Raw genomic sequence first — 20,176 nt, 5'->3', positions numbered from 1 at the left:
CATTTACTTATTTTCTAACTTGTATTTAACCTCACTCTTCAATTTCAGCTGCACTGCAGCAAAATCCTGCACACATGACCTGCTGTTCCCAGAAAGGGTCTTTTTGTGCATGTTATATTGCCATTATTGCCTGAGAAGGCCTGGACTGATGTCCAAAGAACACATTCCAGAACAATGCAGAGCTACAGGTCAGCCTGGCTCAAATTTGTTGAAAAGCTCTTCTACATATTAATTGTTTTATCTGGGTATTAGTTATTCTCTCTCTCTAAGGAAATAACCGGACAATGGCTTTTCTTTTCTTTCTTTCTTTCTTTTTTTTTTTTTTTTCTTTCTTGAGATAGAGTCTCGCTCTGTCACCAGGCTGGAGTGCAATGGTACGATCTTGGCTCACTGCAACCTTTGACTCCCCGGTTCAAGTGATTCCCCTGACTCAGCCTCCCGAGTAGTTGGCCTTACAGGCATGCGCCACCACACACAGCTAATTTTTGTATTTTTAGTAAAGAGGGGGTTTCACCATGTTGGCCAGGATGGTCTCGATCTCCTGACCTCATGATCTGCCCGACTTGGACTCCCAAAGTGGTGGGGTTACAGGTGTGAGCCACCACACTCGGCCAGACAATGGCTTTTTAAGGCAATTTCATGCCATCACAAATCCCTTTGGAGAACTAAATTGCCACGCTAGGGTAGAATTCAAGGCTAATGCTATTATTTGGCTTGCACTCTGCCCTTGTTTCTTTGTTTAAATGATGAGTCGGCCCAGCAATAGTATTAGTTCATCAAGAAGTCTATAAGTTATATTCAGATAATTTGAGGTGAGCAAAACCCAGAGTGCGGTTTGCACAAGTGCTTTCTCCCGCAATACTTAAATCCATAGATATTTCAAAATAAACTTAATTCATATGTTTTCCATTCATTTGCCCTTAGGTCTTTATGTTTAGGGGAGGTGGTGGTGGAAGGCAAGAAGATAGTGTTCTAGGAACTGGCTTCCTTCTTCACTGCCACAGACAGATCATTCATTAGCCACAGACCCGTTTTCTTGGCAGAAGTCCATACCTGTATCCTTTCCAGTTCCCTCTTAATTGAAGCTCCAACCTCAGCACACATCAGTGTTGCTGCCAAAGAAAGTAAAGTGGAAAGAGGCTGCATTTTCTATCGTAGAACCACAGAATCCTAGAATCCTAAACTTGTGATTCTAAAGATCATCTGGTTCATCTACCATATGAACCTTAAATCACCTGGACAGTATCCTGGCTAATTACCTTTCAGCCTCTGATTAAGCATCTCCATTGATGGAGCTTCAATAGCCAACCACAGTCATGGGTAGCTTTCAGCTACAGGAAAGACTCTCAGAAGGAACTGAGTCTTCTTTTCTGCCGCCCAAATTTCTCCAGTCCCTTCATCCATTCAGCAAGATTTAAAACCAGTCCTCTGTGTTCCCCTCATGTTCTCTGTCCACGAAGATTTCACTCTCTCCCATGATTTCAGGTTCTGCTCTACATGCGTCCTTCCCAGGTCTGTGCTTCCTAATCCAACTACCCTGTAGGCATCACATTCTGCCTCTGATACCAGGACCTTGAGATAAACTATACTGATGGCTTGAGCTAACCCCTCCTTTAAATCTTATTTGGCTTGTGTTGCCATCTCAAAAACGGCAAGATGCATCTCAAAGCTCCTCTTCCTATGACATCCCCTACAGTTAGGTGACAGGTCCTATCAGCTGCACCTCCAAAATAGCTCCCAGATCGGCCCCAGCCTCCTCATGTCCAAAATGTCTGCTTTAGTTTAAGATTTGGTCATCTCTCAGCTGAACTGAGGCAGCAGCCTCATCTCTCATCTCCTGGCCTCTGCCCTCTTTCTTCACCAGTCCTTTTTTCATGTTACTTCCAAGTTTACCTTTCTCCAGATCATGGAGATAGCAAGAATGTGTTGATGGCCTCCCATCCTCATCTTATCTTTATACTTCTTTATCCGGGTCTTGTGGAAAGACAGTCAGCTAAAGAGAAGCCAGGACAAGAGTTTGGCAACCCCCAATAGAAAATATTCAATCTCAGCCAAGTGCGATGGCTCACGCCTGTAGTCCCACTTTGGGAGGCTGAGGCAGGCGGATCATGAGGTCAAAAGATCGAGACTATCCTGGCCGACATGGCGAAACCCTGTCTCTACTAAAAATACAAAAATTCGCTGGGCATGGTGGCGCATGCCTGTAGTCCCAGCTACTCGGGAGGCTGAAGCAGGAGAATCGCTTGAACCCGGGAGGTGGAGGTTGCAGTGAGCCGAGATTGTGCCACTGCACTCCAGCCTGGCGACAGAGTGAAACTCCATCTCAAAAAAAAAAAAAAAAAAGAACAAAATTCAATCTCATATATTTTTCATGACCCTTTGATTCTGAATCTGATCTACTGAATTTGTCCCCAGACTGCCTGGTTCTTGAGTGATACTGAGGTGCTGGCTGACTTCCTTGAGCCCTTTATGCCTCTTCTTGAGGTGCAGCTTGTACAGGAGGTCCTCAGCATCCTCCCTGTCCTCTTTTTTTTTTTTTTTTTTTTTTTTTTTTTTTCTGGGGGGGGAGAACAGGCGAGTTGAACTCACAGACATCCCTCTGTGAGTGTTAGTGAAGCTCTATGAAACACAGCCCTTAGATCTCCCATCATTCAAGAAGGATTTCTGTTCTATTATTGTTTACCCTCCAATCATCAGTACCCAGTACTATGCCTGCCACACGGTAGAAATTCGATAAACGGGTTTTTACAGTTTATTTTTTTCTCAAAAGGACATGCATACGGGAACAAAGCAAATCATACACAAGTGCTGTGTTGTGCAAAGGGAGTGTGGAGGCATAAGCAGCTAGCACCACGTTGTGTAAATATACAATAGGGGTTATTAATGGAACATTTACAAGTCAGAGAAGCAACAGAGTGTATCTGGTCTCGTGAGCACTCATCGTTCTCAAAGAGGTGGGCTGAGGCTGGGCCTGGCTGGACCAGGTGTTCCAAAGGGGGAAATGAGCCCCAGGGCTATGCAGATTAGTCGCTCCTCCAGCTTCCATGCACAGCAGCGGTCTCCGCACTCTCGCCCACTTCACTTCCCAGAGGCAATTCCTAAGTCCAATCCATTTTTTATTCTTTTGGTGATTATTTCCTTTTTTTTTTTAGAAACAGGGTCTCTCTCCATTGCCCAGGCTGGAGTCCAGAGACGCAATCACAACTCAGTGCAACCTCCCCTCCCGGGCTCAAGCGACCCTCCTGCCTCAACCTCCAGCGTAGCTGGGACTATGGCTGCACGTGACCACGCCGGTTTCTTCTCTTAATGCTATCAAATTTTAATGAAAGCAACTATGCCATCCACGAAATGGCAAGCGTTAAACTCTAAGAGATACATCAAAACTTTTACTGCAAGAACACAGGCAAATGTCTTGCTGTGGTTGGCTGATGGGAAGGTTGAATGATACTGAGCTGTGACCCTAGATCCCTGCACTCCCACAGCTTTCTCCTCCTGTTTCCTGGGCGACCTCCAGGCCCAGGTCCTCCCCTGATATTTCCAGGCCTCCGTGGGCTGCGTGTGGAGCAAAAGGGCCACCAGGGAGAGGCTGGGACTCAGACACAGCATTAGCCAATATTTGCTGTGATCATTTTATTTTCTGAGCTTGTTGAGACTTCTTTCTGTTGACAGAGCTACCCATCCAACTTTCTGGAGTACTTTTCTCACAGAAGACAATCTGGCTTTGAAAGAAGGAACTGGGCCAGGCATGGTGGCTCACACCTGTAATCCCATTACTTTGGGAGGCCAAAGAAGGTGGATCACAAGGTCCGGAGTTCAAGACCAGCCTGGCCAACATGGTGAAACCCTGCCTCCATTAAAAATACAAAAATTAGCCAGACATGGTGGCGCACACCTGCAGTCCCAGCTACTCGGGAGGCTAAGACAGGAGAATCGCCCGAACCCGGGAGGCAGAGGTTGCAGTGAGCCAAGATCGTGCCACTGCACTACAGCCTGGGTGACAGAGCGAGACTCCGTCTCAAAAAAACAAAACAAAACAAAAAAAAAAAAACAAGTAAGAAAGAAGGAACTGGTTCTGTCCAACCCATTGTCCATATCTTCAGCCATCATCTGTAGAAGTTGCACTTCCAATATGTATGGCTCATGTTTCTGCATACATTGTAGATGTTTCTTCTCTGTTTCTAGGTAGTATATTTCCTCTTCCGTTGATTTTCTCTGAAGTTGCCTTACATGTTCTTGATGTATTTCAAGTTCCAGGGGAAGCTTCTGAATCTCACTTTGAAGCTGTGAATTTTCAGTCGGCAGAGATGCTTGCTCAGTTTGGAGACTTTGCTTGTCCTGGAAGCTCTTCATTCATTTGATTTTCTTCACATAATTTCTGGGATTTTTTTTTCTTTTCCCTTCAAATCTTCTAAAGAAAACATTTAAGTTAACAGCATCCAGGAGTCTCTTCAAATCAGCTTGCAACTGATAGACCTGATGATCTCCAGTTCTTTCTGCTTTTCTTTTCCTCTAATTTCAAGCTGCCATCAGCCATGTGATCTCTAAAGAGACAGGCACACCTACGATCTTCAGCAAGGTTTTTATCGGAATGTTCACTGGCCCACTTTATCACCCATGACCTATTTCATTCCGCATTTGCGTTTTCAAGAAGGTTTTCTGTTCCTTCAGTTTCTGCACTCTTTGCTCCATCTCACGGTTTTTTTTTTTTTTTTTTTTTTTTTTATTATACTTTAAGTTCTAGGGTACATGTGCATGACGTTTATATCATGTATAACTCCCCAATGCAATCCCTCCTCCTCCCCCCTCCCCATGATAGGCCCCAGTGTGTGATGTTCCCCTTCCGAGTCCAAGTGATCTCATTGTTCAGTTCCCACCTATGAGTGAGAACATGCGGTGTTTGGTTTTCTCTTCTTGTGATAGTTTGCTAAGAATGATGGTTTCCAGCTGCATCCATGTCCCTACAAAAGATGCAAACTCTCCTTTTTTATGGCTGCATAGTATTCCATGGTGTATATGTGCCACATTTTCTTAATCCAGTCTGTCACAGATGGACATTTGGGTTGATTCCAAGTCTTTGCTATTGTGAATAGTGCCGCAATAAACATACGTGTGCATGTGTCTTGTAGTAGAGTAATTATAATCCTTTGGGTATATACCCAGTAGTGGGATGGCTGGGTCATATGGTACATCTAGTTCTAGATCCTTGAGGAATCGCCATACTGTTTTCCATAATGGTTGAACTAGTTTACAATCCCACCAACAGTGTAAAAGTGTTCCTATTTCTCCACATCCTCTCCAACACCTGTTGTTTCCTGACTTCTTAATGATTGCCATTCTAACTGGTGTGAGATGGTATCTCATTGTAGTTTTGATTTGCATTTCTCTGATGGCGAGTGATGATGAGCATTTTTTCATGTGTCTGTTGGCTGTATGGATGTCTTCTTTTGAGAAATGTCTGTTCATATCCTTTCCCCACTTTTTGATGGGGTTGTTTGTTTTTTTCTTGTATATTTGTTTGAGTTCTTTGTAGATTCTGGATATTAGCCCTTTGTCAGATGAGTAGGTTGCAAAAATTTTTTCCCATTCTGTAGGTTGCCTGTTCACTCTGATGGTAGTTTCTTTTGCTGTGCAAAAGCTCTTTAGTTTAATTAGATCCCATGTGTCAATTTTGCTTTTGCTGCCGTGCTTTTGGTGTTTTAGACATGAAGTCCTTGCCCATGCCTATGTCCTGAATGGTACTACCTAGATTTTCTTCTAGGGTTTTTATGGTATTAGGTCTAACATTTAAGTCTCTAATCCATCTTGAATTAATTTTCGTATAAGGGGTAAGGAAAGGATCCAGTTTCAGCTTTCTACTTATGGCTAGCCAATTTCCCAGCACCATTTATTAAATAGGGAATCCTTTCCCCATTTCTTGTTTCTCTCAGGTTTGTCAAAGATCAGATGGCTGTAGATGTGTGGTATTATTTCTGAGGACTCTGTTCTGTTCCATTGGTCTATATCTCTGTTGTGGTACCAGTACCATGCTGTTTTGGTTACTGTAGCCTTGTAGTATAGTTTGAAGTCAGGTAGCGTGACACCTCCAGCTTTGTCCTTTTGACTTAGGATTGTCTTGGCAATGCGGGCTCTTTTTTGTTCCATATGAACTTTAAAGCAGTTTTTTCCAATTCTGTGAAGAAAGTCATTGGTAGCTAGCTGATGGGGATGGCATTGAATCTGTAAATCACCTTGGGCAGTATGGCCATTTTCACGATATTGATTCTTCCTATCCATGAGCATGGTATGTTCTTCCATTTGTTTGTGTCCTCTTTGATTTCACTGAGCAGTGGTTTGTAGTTCTCCTTGAAGAGGTCCTTTACATCCCTTGTAAGTTGGATTCCTAGGTATTTTATTCTCTTTGAAGCAACTGTGAATGGAAGTTCATTCTGATTTGGCTCTCTGCTTGTCTGTTACTGGTGTATAAGAATGCTTGTGATTTTTGCACATTAATTTTGTATCCTGAGACTTTGCTGAAGTTGCTTATCAGCTTAAGGAGATTTTGGGCTGAGACGATGGGGTTTTCTAAATATACAATCATGTCATCTGCAAACAGGGACAATTTGACTTCTTCTTTTCCTAACTGGATACCCTTGATTTCTTTCTCTTGCCTGATTGCCCTAGCCAGAACTTCCAACACTATGTTGAATAGGAGTGGTGAGAGAGGGCATCCCTGTCTTGTGCCAGTTTTCAAAGGGAATTTTTCCAGTTTTTGCCCATTCAGTATGATATTAGCTGTGGGTTTGTCATAAATAGCTCTTATTATTTTGAGGTACGTTCCATCAATACCAAATTTATTGAGCGTTTTTAGCATAAAGGGCTGTTGAATTTTGTCAAAAGCCTTTTCTGCATCTATTGAGATAATATGTGGTTCTTGTCTTTGGTTCTGTTTATATGCTGGATTACGTTTATTGATTTGCGAATGTTGAACCAGCCTTGCATCCCAGGGATGAAGCCCACTTGATCATGGTGGATAAGCTTTTTGATGTGCTGCTGAATCCGGTTTGCCAGTATTTTATTGAGGATTTTGCATCGATGTTCATCAGGGATATTGGTCTAAAATTCTCTTTTTTTGTTGTGTCTCTGCCAGGCTTTGGTATCAGGATGATGTTGGCCTCATAAAAAGAGTTAGGGAGGATTCCCTCTTTTTCTATTGATTGAAATAGTTTCAGAAGGAATGGTACCAGCTCCTCCTTGTACCTCTGGTAGAATTCAGCTGTGAATCCATCTGGTCCTGGACTTTTTTTGGTGGGTAGGCTATTAATTGTTGCCTCAATTTCAGAGCCTGCTATTGGTCTATTCAGGGATTCAACTTCTTCCTGGTTTAGTCTTGGGAGAGTGTAAGTGTCCAGGAAATTATCCATTTCTTCTAGATTTTCTAGTTGATTTGCGTAGAGGCATTTATAGTATTCTCTGATGGTTGTTTGTATTTCTGTGGGGTCGGTGGTGATATCCCCTTTATCATTTTTTATTGCGTCTATTTGATTCTTCTCTTTTCTTCTTTATTAGTCTAGCTAGCGGTCTGTCAATTTTGTTGATCTTTTCAAAAAACCAACTCCTGGATTCATTGATTTTTTGGAGGGTTTTTTGTGTCTCTATCTCCTTCAGTTCTGCTCTGATCTTAGTTTTTCTTGCCTTCTGCTAGCTTTTGAATGTGTTTGCTCTTGCCTCTCTAGTTCTTTTAATTGTGATGTTAGAGTGTCAATTTTAGATCTCTCCTGCTTTCTCTTGTGGGCATTTAGTGCTATAAATTTCCCTCTACACACTGCTTTAAATGTGTCCCAGAGATTCTGGTATGTTGTATCTTTGTTCTCATTGGTTTCAAAGAACATCTTTATTTCTGCTTTCATTTCGTTATGTACCCAGTAGTCATTCAGGAGCAGGTTGTTCAGTTTCCATGTAGTTGAGCGGTTTTGATTGAGTTTCTTAGTCCTGAGTTCTAGTTTGATTGCACTGTGGTCTGAGAGACAGTTTGTTATAATTTCAGTTCTTGTACATTTGCTGAGGAGTGCTTTACTTCCAATTATGTGGTCATTTTGGAATAAGTGCGATGTGGTGCTGAGAAGAATGTATATTCTGTTGATTGGGGTGGAGAGTTCTATAGATGTCTATTAGGTCCGCTTGGTGCAGAGATGAGTTCAATTCCTGGATATCCTTGTTAACTTTCTGTCTCGTTGATCTGTCTAATGTTGACAGTGGAGTGTTGAAGTCTCCCATTATTATTGTATGGGAGTCTAAGTCTCTTGTAGGTCTCTAAGGACTTGCTTTATGAATCTGGGTGCTCCTGTATTGGGTGCATATATATTTAGGAGAGTTAGCTCTTCCTGTTGAATTGATCCCTTTACCATTATGTAATGGCCTTCTTTGTCTCTTTTGATCTTTGATGGTTTAAAGTCTGTTTTATCAGAGACTAGGATTGCAACCCCTTTTTTTTTTGTTCTCCATTTGCTTGGTAGATCTTCCTCCATCCCTTTATTTTGAGCCTATGTATGTCTCTGCATGTGAGATGGGTCTCCTGAATACAGCAGACTGATGGGTCTTGACTCTTGATCCAGTTTGCCAGTCTGTGTCTTTTAATTGGAGCATTTAGTCCATTGACATTTAAGGTTAATATTGTTATGTGTGAACTTGATCCTGTCATTATGATATTAACTGGTTATTTGCTCGTTAGTTGATGCAGTTTCTTCCTAGCCTCGATGGTCTTTACATTTTGGCATGTTTTGCAATGGCTGGTACCGGTTGTTCCTTTCCATGTTTAGGGCTTCCTTCAGGGTCTCTTGTAAGGCAGGCCTGGTGGTGACAAAATCTCTAAGCATTTGCTTATCTGTAAAGGATTTTATTTCTCCTTCACTGATGAAGCTTAGTTTGGCTGGATATGAAATTCTCGGTTGAAAATTCTTTTCTTTAAGAACGTTGAATATTGGCCCCCACTCTCTTCTGGCTTGTAGAGTTTCTGCCGAGAGGTCTGCTGTTATTCTGATGGGCTTCCCTTTGTGGGTAACCCGACCTTTCTCTCTGGCTGCCCTTAAGATTTTTTCCTTCATTTCAACTTTGGTGAATCTGGCAATTATGTGTCTTGGAGTTGCTCTTCTGGAGGAGTATCTTTGTGGCGTTCTCTGTATTTCCTGAATTTGAATGTTGGCCTGCCCTACTAGGTTGGGGAAGTTCTCCTGGATGATATCCTGAAGAGTGTTTTCCAACTTGGTTCCATTTTCCCCCTCACTTTCAGGCACCCCAATCAGACGTAGATTTGGTCTTTTTACATAATCCCATACTTCTTGCAGGCTTTGTTCATTTCTTTTTCTTCTTTTTTCTTTTGGTTTTCTCTTCTCGCTTCATTTCATTCATTTGATCCTCAATCGCTGATACTCTTTCCTCCAGTTGATCGAGTCGGTTACGAAGCTTGTGCATTTGTCACGTATTTCTCGTGTCATGGTTTTCATCTCTGTCATTTCGTTTATGATCTTCTCTGCATTAATTAGTCTAGCTGTCAATTCTTCCACTTTTTTTTCAAGATTTTTAGTTTCTTTGCGCTGGGTACGTAATTCCTCCTTTAGCTCTGAGAGGTTTGATGGACTGAAGCTTCTTCTCTCATCTCGTCAAAGTCATTCTCTGACCAGCTTTGATCCGTTGCTGGCGATGGGCTGCGCTCCTTTGCAGGGGGAGATGCGCTCTTATTTTTTGAATTTCCAGCTTTTCTGCCCTGCTTCTTCCCCATCTTTGTGGTTTTATCTGTCTCTGGACTTTGATGATGGTGACGTACTGATGGGTTTTGGTATAGGTGTCCTTCCTGTTTGATAGTTTTCCGTCTGACAGTCAGAAGGACTGTCTGTTGGTCTGTTAGAGATTGCTTGAGGTCCACTCCAGACCCTCTTTGCCTGGGTATCAGCAGCAGAGGTTGCCGAAGATAGAATATTGCTGAACAGCGAGTGTACCTGTCTGATTCTTTCTTTGGAAGTTTCCTCTCAGGGGTGACGCCACCCTGTGAGGTGTGGGGTATCAGACTGCCCCTAGTGGGGGATGTCTCCCAGCTAGGCTACTCGGGGGTCAGGGACCCACCTGAGCAGGCAGTCTGTCCATTCTCAGATCTCAACCTCCGCGTTAGGAGATCCACGGCTCTCCCCAAAGCTGTCAGACAGAGTCGTTCGGGTCTGCAGCGGCCCCGCTCTTTCCCCTAATGGACTGCAGCCGTGCGCTGTCCGCAGCGGTAGAGTCTACAGAGACAGGCAGGCTTCCTTGAGCTGCTGTGAGCTCCACCCAGTTCGAACTTCCCAGCGGCTTTGTTTACCTACTTAAGCCTCAGCAATGGCGGGCGCCCCTCCCCCAGCCTCGCTGCTGCCTTGCGGATAGATCGCCGCAGACGGCTGTGTTAGCTGTGAGGGAGGCTCCGTGGGCGTGGGACCCTCCCGGCCAGTGTGGGATATATTCTCCTGGTGTGCCTGTTTCCTTAAAGCGCAGTAGGGGTGGGTGGGAGTTACCCGATTTTCCAGGTGTTGTGTGTCTCAGTTCCCCTGGCTAGGAAAAGGGATTTCCTTCCCCCTTGCGCTTCCAGGTGAGGCGATGCCTCGCCCTGCTTCAGCTCACGCTGGTCAGGCTGCAGCAGCTGACCCGCACCGATTGTCCGGCACTCCCTAGAGAGATGACCCCAGTACCTCAGTTGAAAATGCAGAAATCACCGGTCTTCTGTGTCGCTCGCGCTGGGAGTTGGAGACTGGAGCTGTTCCTATTCGGCCATCTTGCTCCGCCCTTCCCCTCCCTGTCCTCTTTAACCTGTGACTAACACAGCACTCCAGCCACACTGTCACAGCCCCTGCACACTGCGCTCCTGAACTGAGTGGATATAGAGCCCTTTTCTCCCATTCAGAACTCTGCTTCTCATCCGAGTGTGCTCATACATGCATCACCTCTCCCATTACATCACTTGCTCATGCATGCATTGCTTCTCCCATGCCTATCCATTATTTATGACCCTCTTTACACAGCAGGTACCTCTCCTGTAGCATCTGCTGTGCTGTATTTGTAGTTTGTTGCTACGTTTTTTGGAAGTTGGTGTCCTTTGGGGGCAGGCAGATGGTCTTAGCATCGTCTGCATATTCCATTATCTGGCTCAGTGCTTGGCACATAATAGGTCTCAGAAATGTTCTTTGAAGGAATGCATAAATGAATGGTTGAGTGAACGAACCTCTGTCACATTTCCTTATTCTCCAAGTCTAGTAACACTTTCTGGAAAGGAAATAAAATTATTTTCTCTAAGTGAACCTAAGCCGGTACCTATGATCATTGAATTTTCTACATCCTTCAGTGAGCCATTCTAGCCTTTCAGTGATTCATCATAGAACCTTATAGCACACTTGTCAAGCTGATTGATTTATAATTTTCAGGATCCATATTCTTCTTTCAAACAAATGGCACAGCTATATCTGATGGCCTCCAAGTGTCCAAATAACTTGCCCAAGCACTCACAGCCCATGAGCAGCCAATCTTGGACTGGACCACTCAAGAGCTGCCCTCTCTTACCTGTGTGCTGTGGGGCCTTTCTCCATGGAGCCTTGTAAACATCTAGTTAGAGATGCTGCTGAATTTAAATTATCATTATATTTCACCAAACATATTTCATTAAGTTACCGATAAACATTCCTGGCATTTTTTATTATTTTCCTTTTCATCCAAGCAAGGATGATTTTCTCCTATTGTTTTTACCATCTCTCTATCTATATGCAGGAACTAAGCTTATAGGTAATGGTCTAATTCAGATATGTGTAACCCTTGCTGTAATAAGTAGCCCAGATTGGTGGAAACATTTCCCCTTTACGCAACTCATTTCATCCTTATCAAGTACATTAATTCATTGGCTCTGGTAATATAGCTAATGATCCTGTATATCCAGGTGCTGCTGCTGATATTGCTGCTATCTCCATGTGCTTGGATAAACAGACCATTGTTAGTAGACATTCCTTCTGATACCTACCCTCTGCCATCACTACGTACATACTAATATGTCTTTTTTGCTCTGTTCTTTTTCCCCACACCAGTTTAACCCAAAAAGAGCCACTTCATTTCCTTAGGCTGCACTTCTAATGAATGCAGACATTTGAAAGGGGCCTGAACCAGATAACCTTTCGAGTTTTCTCTAGTTTTATTATTCTGTGAAGACGGTTTGGTGTAAATGATTTAAGAGGTTAGTCAGAATGGAATTCTGTGTTCAAATGGTCTTCTTCAATTTCTCTACTGAGCTCTACTCATAGGAAACGTAGAGTTTGTTGTGGGATTCACGAGGTTGTCCTCACAAGTACAGAGCACAGTGCCTGCCACACAGCAGGCCCAATAAATAAAATTAAACAAAGTTAATGTAAACAAAAGTAAAGTCTCCCTAGAGCTAACGATTTTAACTTATTACCGTATGATAACTAGCAAGTTAGTGTCAATCTCAATCTAAAGTTTCAAGGAAAACTGCCCCGGTAGAAATCTTATATTTTTAGCAACACTGAATTTGTACTCCTAACAAAAAAAGTAATGAAATTCCTTAAAAACTGATATAAAATGTAAGTTACTTATCCTTGGACAGAGAATTCAAATCTTCCTTATTTATTGTTAAGAATTCCCTCTTCATTATACGTATTCGAAAGATCTTTGCTTAAACTCAGAATTTGACTGCTCATATTCACACATATGGCAAATATGAACTAATCAGACCACAGATATTTTGCTGCATTCCATGGTGTCTCATTTATTTGTTTAATTTGCAGCTATAGCAACTAGATTCCACCACTTTGGGCTTTTACACAGAACTACAGTATGATCAGCTTGGTTGAAGTTTGGCACTCGACACTCTGCTCAATTGAAGACATATGCACAAAATCACTTACCACATTTTTTAACCTGTTTTTCACACTGGGTAGGTCTGTAATATTTGCATAAAAATATGAAAAGCAACCTTCTGCGGGGAGAGAAAGCAATTAAAAGATGTTGCGACCTTTCCTTCTGCAGCATTTCAAAGCTTAAAGTTTTCTTGGCATGCTTTTCAAATGCCCATCTGACTTTGAAGCAGGCTGCCGCTCCACAGAAAGCTTGCTCCAGCAATGACTAAAGGATTGACCTGGTGCCATGCATGCTGCTCTGCACAAGAAGGGCATTTGGAAATGACCTTGAAATGAAGTTTTGCCAAGTTGATGAAATGTGGGCCTTCAAGAAGTGCCGTTTCACGAGTGATATACAGAAGGGTATCCGCAGCATTGTCAAAAATTGCCCCTTAATTTGGTGTTGGATGAACATGAATTTTTAACCTCCATAAGGAATGATACTCACTCTTGATTTTATTAGTTGCATTTTGTAGCAGGTTGGGAAAATTAGGTAATGGAAAACATTGGCATACCACTGTTGTTTCTTTTAGGTGATTTTTGAAAAACATTGGCTGAAGGAGAGGTTGATGCTCAAAGGATACAATGATAAATGGAGAGATGGGAGTTTAAAATGAAGGATAATCCACAAATGAGGATGAAGTTAATGGATAGAGAAAAGATGGGAGGAAGAGGTATCTCTCTTTACTTGTAAGCTGCCCATCGATATGATTTAGACTCTAGGAGGGGGACGTTTCTTTCCTCAGTATGCACACTCATAGAGTAAACTGTTGTCGCTGTTTAAACATGTTAATTGATGTTGACACCAGTTGTTGCTATATGGTTTTCCATTTTACTGAGTGATATATTTATGTTGCTGCATAATGTTGCCTGATTGCACTTCTCATGCTGGTGAAGTTGGCTGACATTTCAGACTCTGGATAACATGAAGCTGTGCTTTAACCTTATTTGGAAGTCAGGGTTAGCGTGGCACTGGAAGGCTGCTTCAGGCTCCCTCCCTGTGACCTCCCTTTTATAACCCTGGCAAGGCTGAGATAGTCCAAGTTTGGGGCAGTCAAGGTGAGACAGCAGAAGATTTTGGGATACAAGTCATCTATTCTCTTATGCCAGCTCTACACTTCTTTTACAAAATACACTTCTTTTAAAAAATACTAAATAAATAAACTTCTTTAAAAAAATAAATAAATAAATAAGACCATCCAACCCTTCTAGAACTCTCTAAGGAGACTGTAGAAGACTTCTGGCCACTCTCATTTTTAAAATTCTAATAATCTCTACAAAGTAATCCTGGGAAACATACATCTGTAAGACCAGGGAAACATACCGGCAATAGCAACTTCCCAGAATATTCCTTTTTACACTGCCTGGGATTTTTCAATAAGTAATTTGGTATTTCTATAAATTTAAAGTGGATTCAGTAAAATTAATGAATTTTTTTTCTTAAAAGCTCAAGCCTTCCAGACTCATCATTTTGTAGAGTTACGTAAGTAAGCCATGCAGCTGAGATAAAAGTCAAAGTTATAGATTATAATTGTTTATACAACTGTTCACATTTTTAATTTTTTTATTTTTTGGAGACTTTTTTTAGAGTCTCATTGTGTCATCCAGGCTGGAGTACACAGTGGCACTATCATGGTTCACTGCACCCTCTGCACCCTCAAACTCCTGGGCTCCAGCCATCCTCCTGCCGCAGCCCCCCAGGTAGCTGGGACCACAAGTGTGAACCACCACACCTGGCTACTTGTTTTTTTATTTTTTTGTAGAGACAATGGGCTCACTATGTTTCCCAAGGTAGAGACAATGGCCTCACTATGTTTCCCAGGCTGGTCTCGAACTCCTGGCCTCAAGCGATCCTCCTGCCTCAGCTTTCCCAAAGTCCTGGGATTACATGCATAAGCTACCACACCCAGCCCCTGCTCACATTTTATATAGTAACTTATTTTAAGAACAGTAATGTATTTGCAAAATAGTTTTTTAATGCAGTAATTTATTATATATTGAAATCAAGCTTGATGGTTTTTCATTAGGTTTTGCTGAGTCTCATATGCTAAATTATTTGCTTATGAATTTTTCCCCAATTGCCTATATTTGGTAAGTTTGCATGCAAGGTTCTGACATAGAAAACTCAGAAATATTTCATCGTTTTACTTTACTATCTTTTTTGATGTGTCTTAAAGGTGATTTGCTTTAAATTGCAGTATCATCCTTTTTTTCTGTACCTAAATGTTTTTAACTGAAGAACACAATTTCCCTCAAAACCCTCATCCCTAATTTAGAGCCCTCTTATTTTAATATGAGCCATTTTAAATGTATTTCCTGAAATACTTCTCAGCTTCATAAATAAAGAAAAGATATATCTTAGTCTATTCAGGCTGCTATAACAGAATAGCACACATTGGGTGGCTTATAAACAACATAAACTTATTTATCATAGTTCTAGAGGCTGGGAAGTCTAAGAGCAGGGTGCCAGCATGGTTGGGTTCTGGTGAGGATCCTCTTCCAGATTACAGCCTTCCAGCTTCTTGCTGTGTCCTCACATGGCTGAAGGAACAAGGAATCTCTCTGAAGCCTCTTTTAAAAGCCCACTAATCCCGTTCATTGAGAACTCCACCCCAGTGACCTAATCACTTCCCAAAGGGCCATCTCCTAATGCCGTAACCTTAGAGGTGAGGGTTTCAACATATGAATTTTGAAGGGACAGAAACATAGTCCATAGCAGGATGAGAAATAGAAAGGAAAGTACAACAAAGAACATCAACCATAAGGAACACCATGACTTCTGATATTTAATATCATGGATCACAGATTGCAGGAGTCGAGAGACAGAATAAAAAGACAAGGCCCAGGCCCAGTGAGCTTTTGATGCCTGAGACTTCTCATGCCCTTGCTCTCCCACTGACCTCAGGGCTCAGCACTGGCTTTCTTCAGGCAATATTTTCCATTTATCTTTTGGTGTAAACATTTTAGAGATGAGAGAAGTAGGGAGCTTATCATTATTTAGTCTGATCAGACAGTATCTTCACTTTTAAGTTATATTCAGAATTTCATTGTCCTGTTTTTTTTTTTAAGAATTATATGAGATTATTTTTGTGTATGTGAATAAACTATAAAGTATTTTCTTACAAAAATCTTCGTTCAGTGTCCTGGTTCAGCTCCTCCAGCTGAACAGGGGCCTTCTTTCCAAAGCCCCAGGTAAGGACCTTCTCAACCTGTATTCTAACATGATGGGATGTTGTCCTCTTTGCTTTCCTTTCTTATCATTGCAAACTCTCAAACATTTTCTACATTATCATCATTTATATTTATACTAGCACACATGTTTGAAAGTGATGTGATCCCCATTGAAAACTCTTTTCCGGCCGGGCGCAGTGGCTCAGGCCTGTAATCCCAGCACTTTGGGAGGCCGAGGGGGGCAGATCACGAGGTCAGGAGATCGAGACCATCCTGACTAACACAGTGAAACCCCGTCTCTACTAAAAATGCAAAAAAGTAGCTGGGCGTGGCGGCGGGCGCCTGTAGTCCCAGCTACTTGGGAGGCTGAGGCAGGAGAATGGCGGGAACCCGGGAGGCGGAGCTTGCAGTGAGCCGAGATCGCGCCACTGCACTCCAGCCTGGGCGACTGAACAAGACTCTGTCTCAAAAAAAAAAAAGAAAAGTCTTTTCCTTTAAAAGCCATCCCATTTCTAGAGGTCTTGATGATGCTTTCTTCTTTCCATGCCATTGAAGTTACATTAATGTTGGTCAACCCTGGATGGCCTAGGTCTCATACTCAGGGGTTCTGATGAATTCTGTCTGGGATAAGACCAAGACACTATCTTTTTTTTTTTTTTTTAATGCCCCCTTACATAGTTCTGAGCCACATTTGAAGATCTTTGAATTTGTTGGTCTCACAAGCATCTCTGGGGTTCAAAAAATGTGGTTATTGGAAGAACACAAAGTAAGGGAAGCTGTCCTGGTGATATCTAGATCTGAGCTGAATGGAGATTATGGCAAAGAGACAAACCTGAGTTAATCTGCATAATCACGCACACACAACTCTAATGGGTTGGTTATAGGGTGGTATCTCTGCCTCAGTTTCTATTGCAATAAAATACTGGCACCATCTCAAGATTCTCAGAAAATTTAATTAATATTAATATTTAATATAAGATTAAAAGTGTACTACAAGTTTCAATTAGCATTAATCCTTTAAAATATGGAGTTAAATGATCTATAGCTAATTAAAGACTGCAGTTAACAGGGGACATGAGTTTTTTCTGGGTTACATGAAACAAAATATAAATCTTTTATATAACTCAATTTCCTACAGAAAAAAACTTACTTGTCAGTGGGATTTTAAAATTTTATTTTATTTTCTTGGATCTCATTACTTTTCCATAAATCCTATAAGCAGAATTACAATGAAGTGAGTCATAGTCTTAACACTTTTTTGGAGCTTCTTCTGCCAAAGCAGCTTGGAATATAGAGGATTTTCAAAAACTGTGTTTGGGGAACATGGGAAGGTATGGGAAAGGAAGGAAGGGTGGGAATCTAGGAGGAAAGAGGGAAGAAGGAAAAGAAAGGGAAAGGGACGGGAAGGAAGGGCACAAAACATTTTACTTTAGATTACATTTAAAAAATCTTATTGGCATTTATAAATGTAAAACTTTTCTGGTATCTCATTTGCATGTTTTAGACAACCCTGAGGTGCAAATGATTTTGGGTTTCAAAAGTTCGTTCATGAGCCAGTTATTTGTAACTGGAAACACGTTTTCCCATGAAAGTTTTGTTATATAAGTGACAATTCATTTTTGAGGCTAGTTCCCAAACTCTCCTCATTCTGTTTTGAAGCTGACTTATCATGCATTTACAATGATAAACAGTAGATTATACAGTTGAAGACTTGTAGATGTAAAAAACATAAAAGCGATAAAATCAATTGTTTAATTGCTTTAAACTTTTAACTTCAGTGCTGGTGCTGGAGGGAAAGCAGATTTAATTTCAGGAGTCTGAGGGTGTTCAAGACATCTAAGGTTGATCTTTGAGAGCATCCGTCAAAGAAGCAGCAGCCATTCTCTCCGGAGGGCCTCTGCAGTCATGCTATGTGCTTCAATCTGGTCACTAAAAAGCCACATCCTTAGACTGAATGAATAAGTCCTCAACAAAAATGCCTTCTTTTCTTCCTAGACCAGGCATGGTGGCTCACGCCTGCAATCCCAGCACTTTGGGAGGCCATGACAAGTGGATCACTTAAGGTCAGGAGTTCGAGACCAGCCTGGCCAATGTGGTGTAACCCCATCTCTACTAAGAATACAAAAATTAGCCAGGCATGGTGGCACATGCCTGTAGTCCCAGCTACTCAGGAGGCTGATGCAGGGGAATCGATTGAAACGTGGAGGTGGAGTTTGCAGTGAGCTGAGATCGTACCACTGCACTCCAGCCTGGGTGACAGGGTGAGACTCTGTCTCAAGAAAAAAAAAAAAAAAACCTTACTTTCTTCCTATAACCAGTATCAATGGAGCACATATTATGTGCTAGGTGCTCCTCACTATTTATGCTAGCAGGCAAAACAGAAAGAACTCCTGTCCTTGTGAGTTTATAATCTAGTGAAGGAGACAGATATCCAAATACCTGTACAAGTAGATGACCTATGATCCATCCATTTTTATAAAAAGTTATTGTATGAACATTCAAGTCCATATAAATTTACAAGGAATAATGATGACACATAGAGGGTGGATCTGGGGAGTGGAATGCATACATCTTTAAGTAACTGCTAGGGGCCAGCCACTTCCATATGCTATCACATTTGTTCCCTAAGTAGCGCTGAGTGGGAGGGATCATTACCACCATTCCACAGGTGAGGAGCTGAGACTCAAAGGAGTTAAGGAATCTGTCCATGATGATCCAACCAAGAGCCCGGGTTCAAATCAAGTGTGTCCAGCTCCAGGCACTTTCTGCCCATCTAAACTGCCTGCTCTGCAAAACCACTCTGAAGATATTTTCTATTATTTTATTCAATATGAGGGTATCCATGCAATAATCTCTTTCTAAAATTTAATAGTAGAAGCCATGTTGCCTCACCTGATAGTGATGCATTCCTTTCTGCTAATGAGAGCTCTTTCCACTTCTCCTCTGACACGGTTAGTGCCCTCAAGCCATAGCCAGCCTATCTGTGGCTTCAGGTACAGTTTTCTGTCTTTCATTCCTACCATATATTTTGTCTGATTCTTCATTTTGTCTTGACTTTCACCACCCTGAGCCTTTCATTGCAAGCTGCCTTGACCTTTTGAGAAGTAGTGAGAATATATAGAAGAGAAATAGACTTCTGTCGTGTAAATTCCACAAAGCTCTCTTTTTATATCCGCCATATGACCTAGAACAGGGCCTTGCACTTAGAAGTGAAAAATAACTATTGGTTGTTAAATGATCATAGCAATTCTGAAGGACAGTTCTGCTTATTTTAAGGAGAACTAAGAAGTTGATGGCTCTGGCTTTATATGTGAACTTCGTTGTAAAATGTACCGCTTTCCTGTTCCTTAATAGAGATTTGTCTCTTGTGTTTTCTTCTGTTTACCACTCGTAAATGGAATGTGAAGGACAATGATCACAGCTTACATGCATCACATTCGTCCCTCTTGCTGTGCTAAGCCCTTTTAGACAGTGTTTATTTAATCCTCACATCCTGATTATTATCCCATTTCATGGAAGGGCATACTGAAGGTTAGAGAATTTCAGGGATTTAGGAGGAAAATGAGGAAATAAACTTTCTCCTGATGATTCAGCAAGATATAGGAAAAAAAAATAGGGGAAGAAAAAGGATATATATTTCAGTATAGATGAGAGATATAAATTGCTTTAAGTATAATCAGTAAAATGTGGGAGAGGCTGGAGAAAGTCACAAATGATTTATGAGGGCATGATTCTTTCTGCTTACCCCTGTATATTAGTCCACTCTCACATGGCTATAAAAATACTACCGGAGACTGGATAATTTATAAAGGAAAGAGGTTTAATTGACTTACCGTTCCGCATGGCTGGGTAGGCCTCAGGAAACTTACAATCATGGCAGAAAGGGAAGCAGGCATGTCTTACGTGGCAGCAGGCGAGAAAGAGCAAGCATGTGAAGGAAGAACTGTCAAACACTCACAAAACCATTAAATCTCATAAGAACTCAGTCACTATCATGAGAATAGCATGGGGGAAACTGCCCCCATGATTCCCATCCCCTCCCACGAGGTCCCTCCCTTGACATGTGGGGGTTATGGGGATTACAATTCCAGATGAGATTTGGGTGGGGACAC

The 20,176-nt window shown here is 41.8% G+C and overlaps 1 protein-coding gene across 6 annotated transcripts in view; it reads left to right on the top strand.

Moving 5' to 3' along the window:
• Positions 1–20,176, top strand: part of AIG1 (androgen induced 1) — a 293,027-nt gene that overhangs the window by 128,213 nt on the left and 144,638 nt on the right. The window contains exon 4 of one of the 6 annotated variants that reach the window (XM_033235226.1): positions 12,783–14,322. The exons of the other annotated variants lie outside the window; for them this stretch is intronic. Coding sequence (XP_033091117.1) covers positions 12,783–12,788 — 6 coding nt within the window. The 3' untranslated portion in view covers positions 12,789–14,322. Of the gene's footprint in view, positions 1–12,782; positions 14,323–20,176 lie in introns of those variants that run through there. 6 annotated transcript variants of the gene reach the window in all.

Source organism: Trachypithecus francoisi, unplaced genomic scaffold, assembly GCF_009764315.1.
Source record: "Trachypithecus francoisi isolate TF-2019V2 unplaced genomic scaffold, Tfra_2.0 Lachesis_group15, whole genome shotgun sequence".
Lineage (NCBI taxonomy): Eukaryota > Metazoa > Chordata > Mammalia > Primates > Cercopithecidae > Trachypithecus > Trachypithecus francoisi.
The sequence above is the reverse complement of the archived record's forward strand: the minus strand, read 5'-3'. Positions and strand labels throughout refer to the sequence as shown.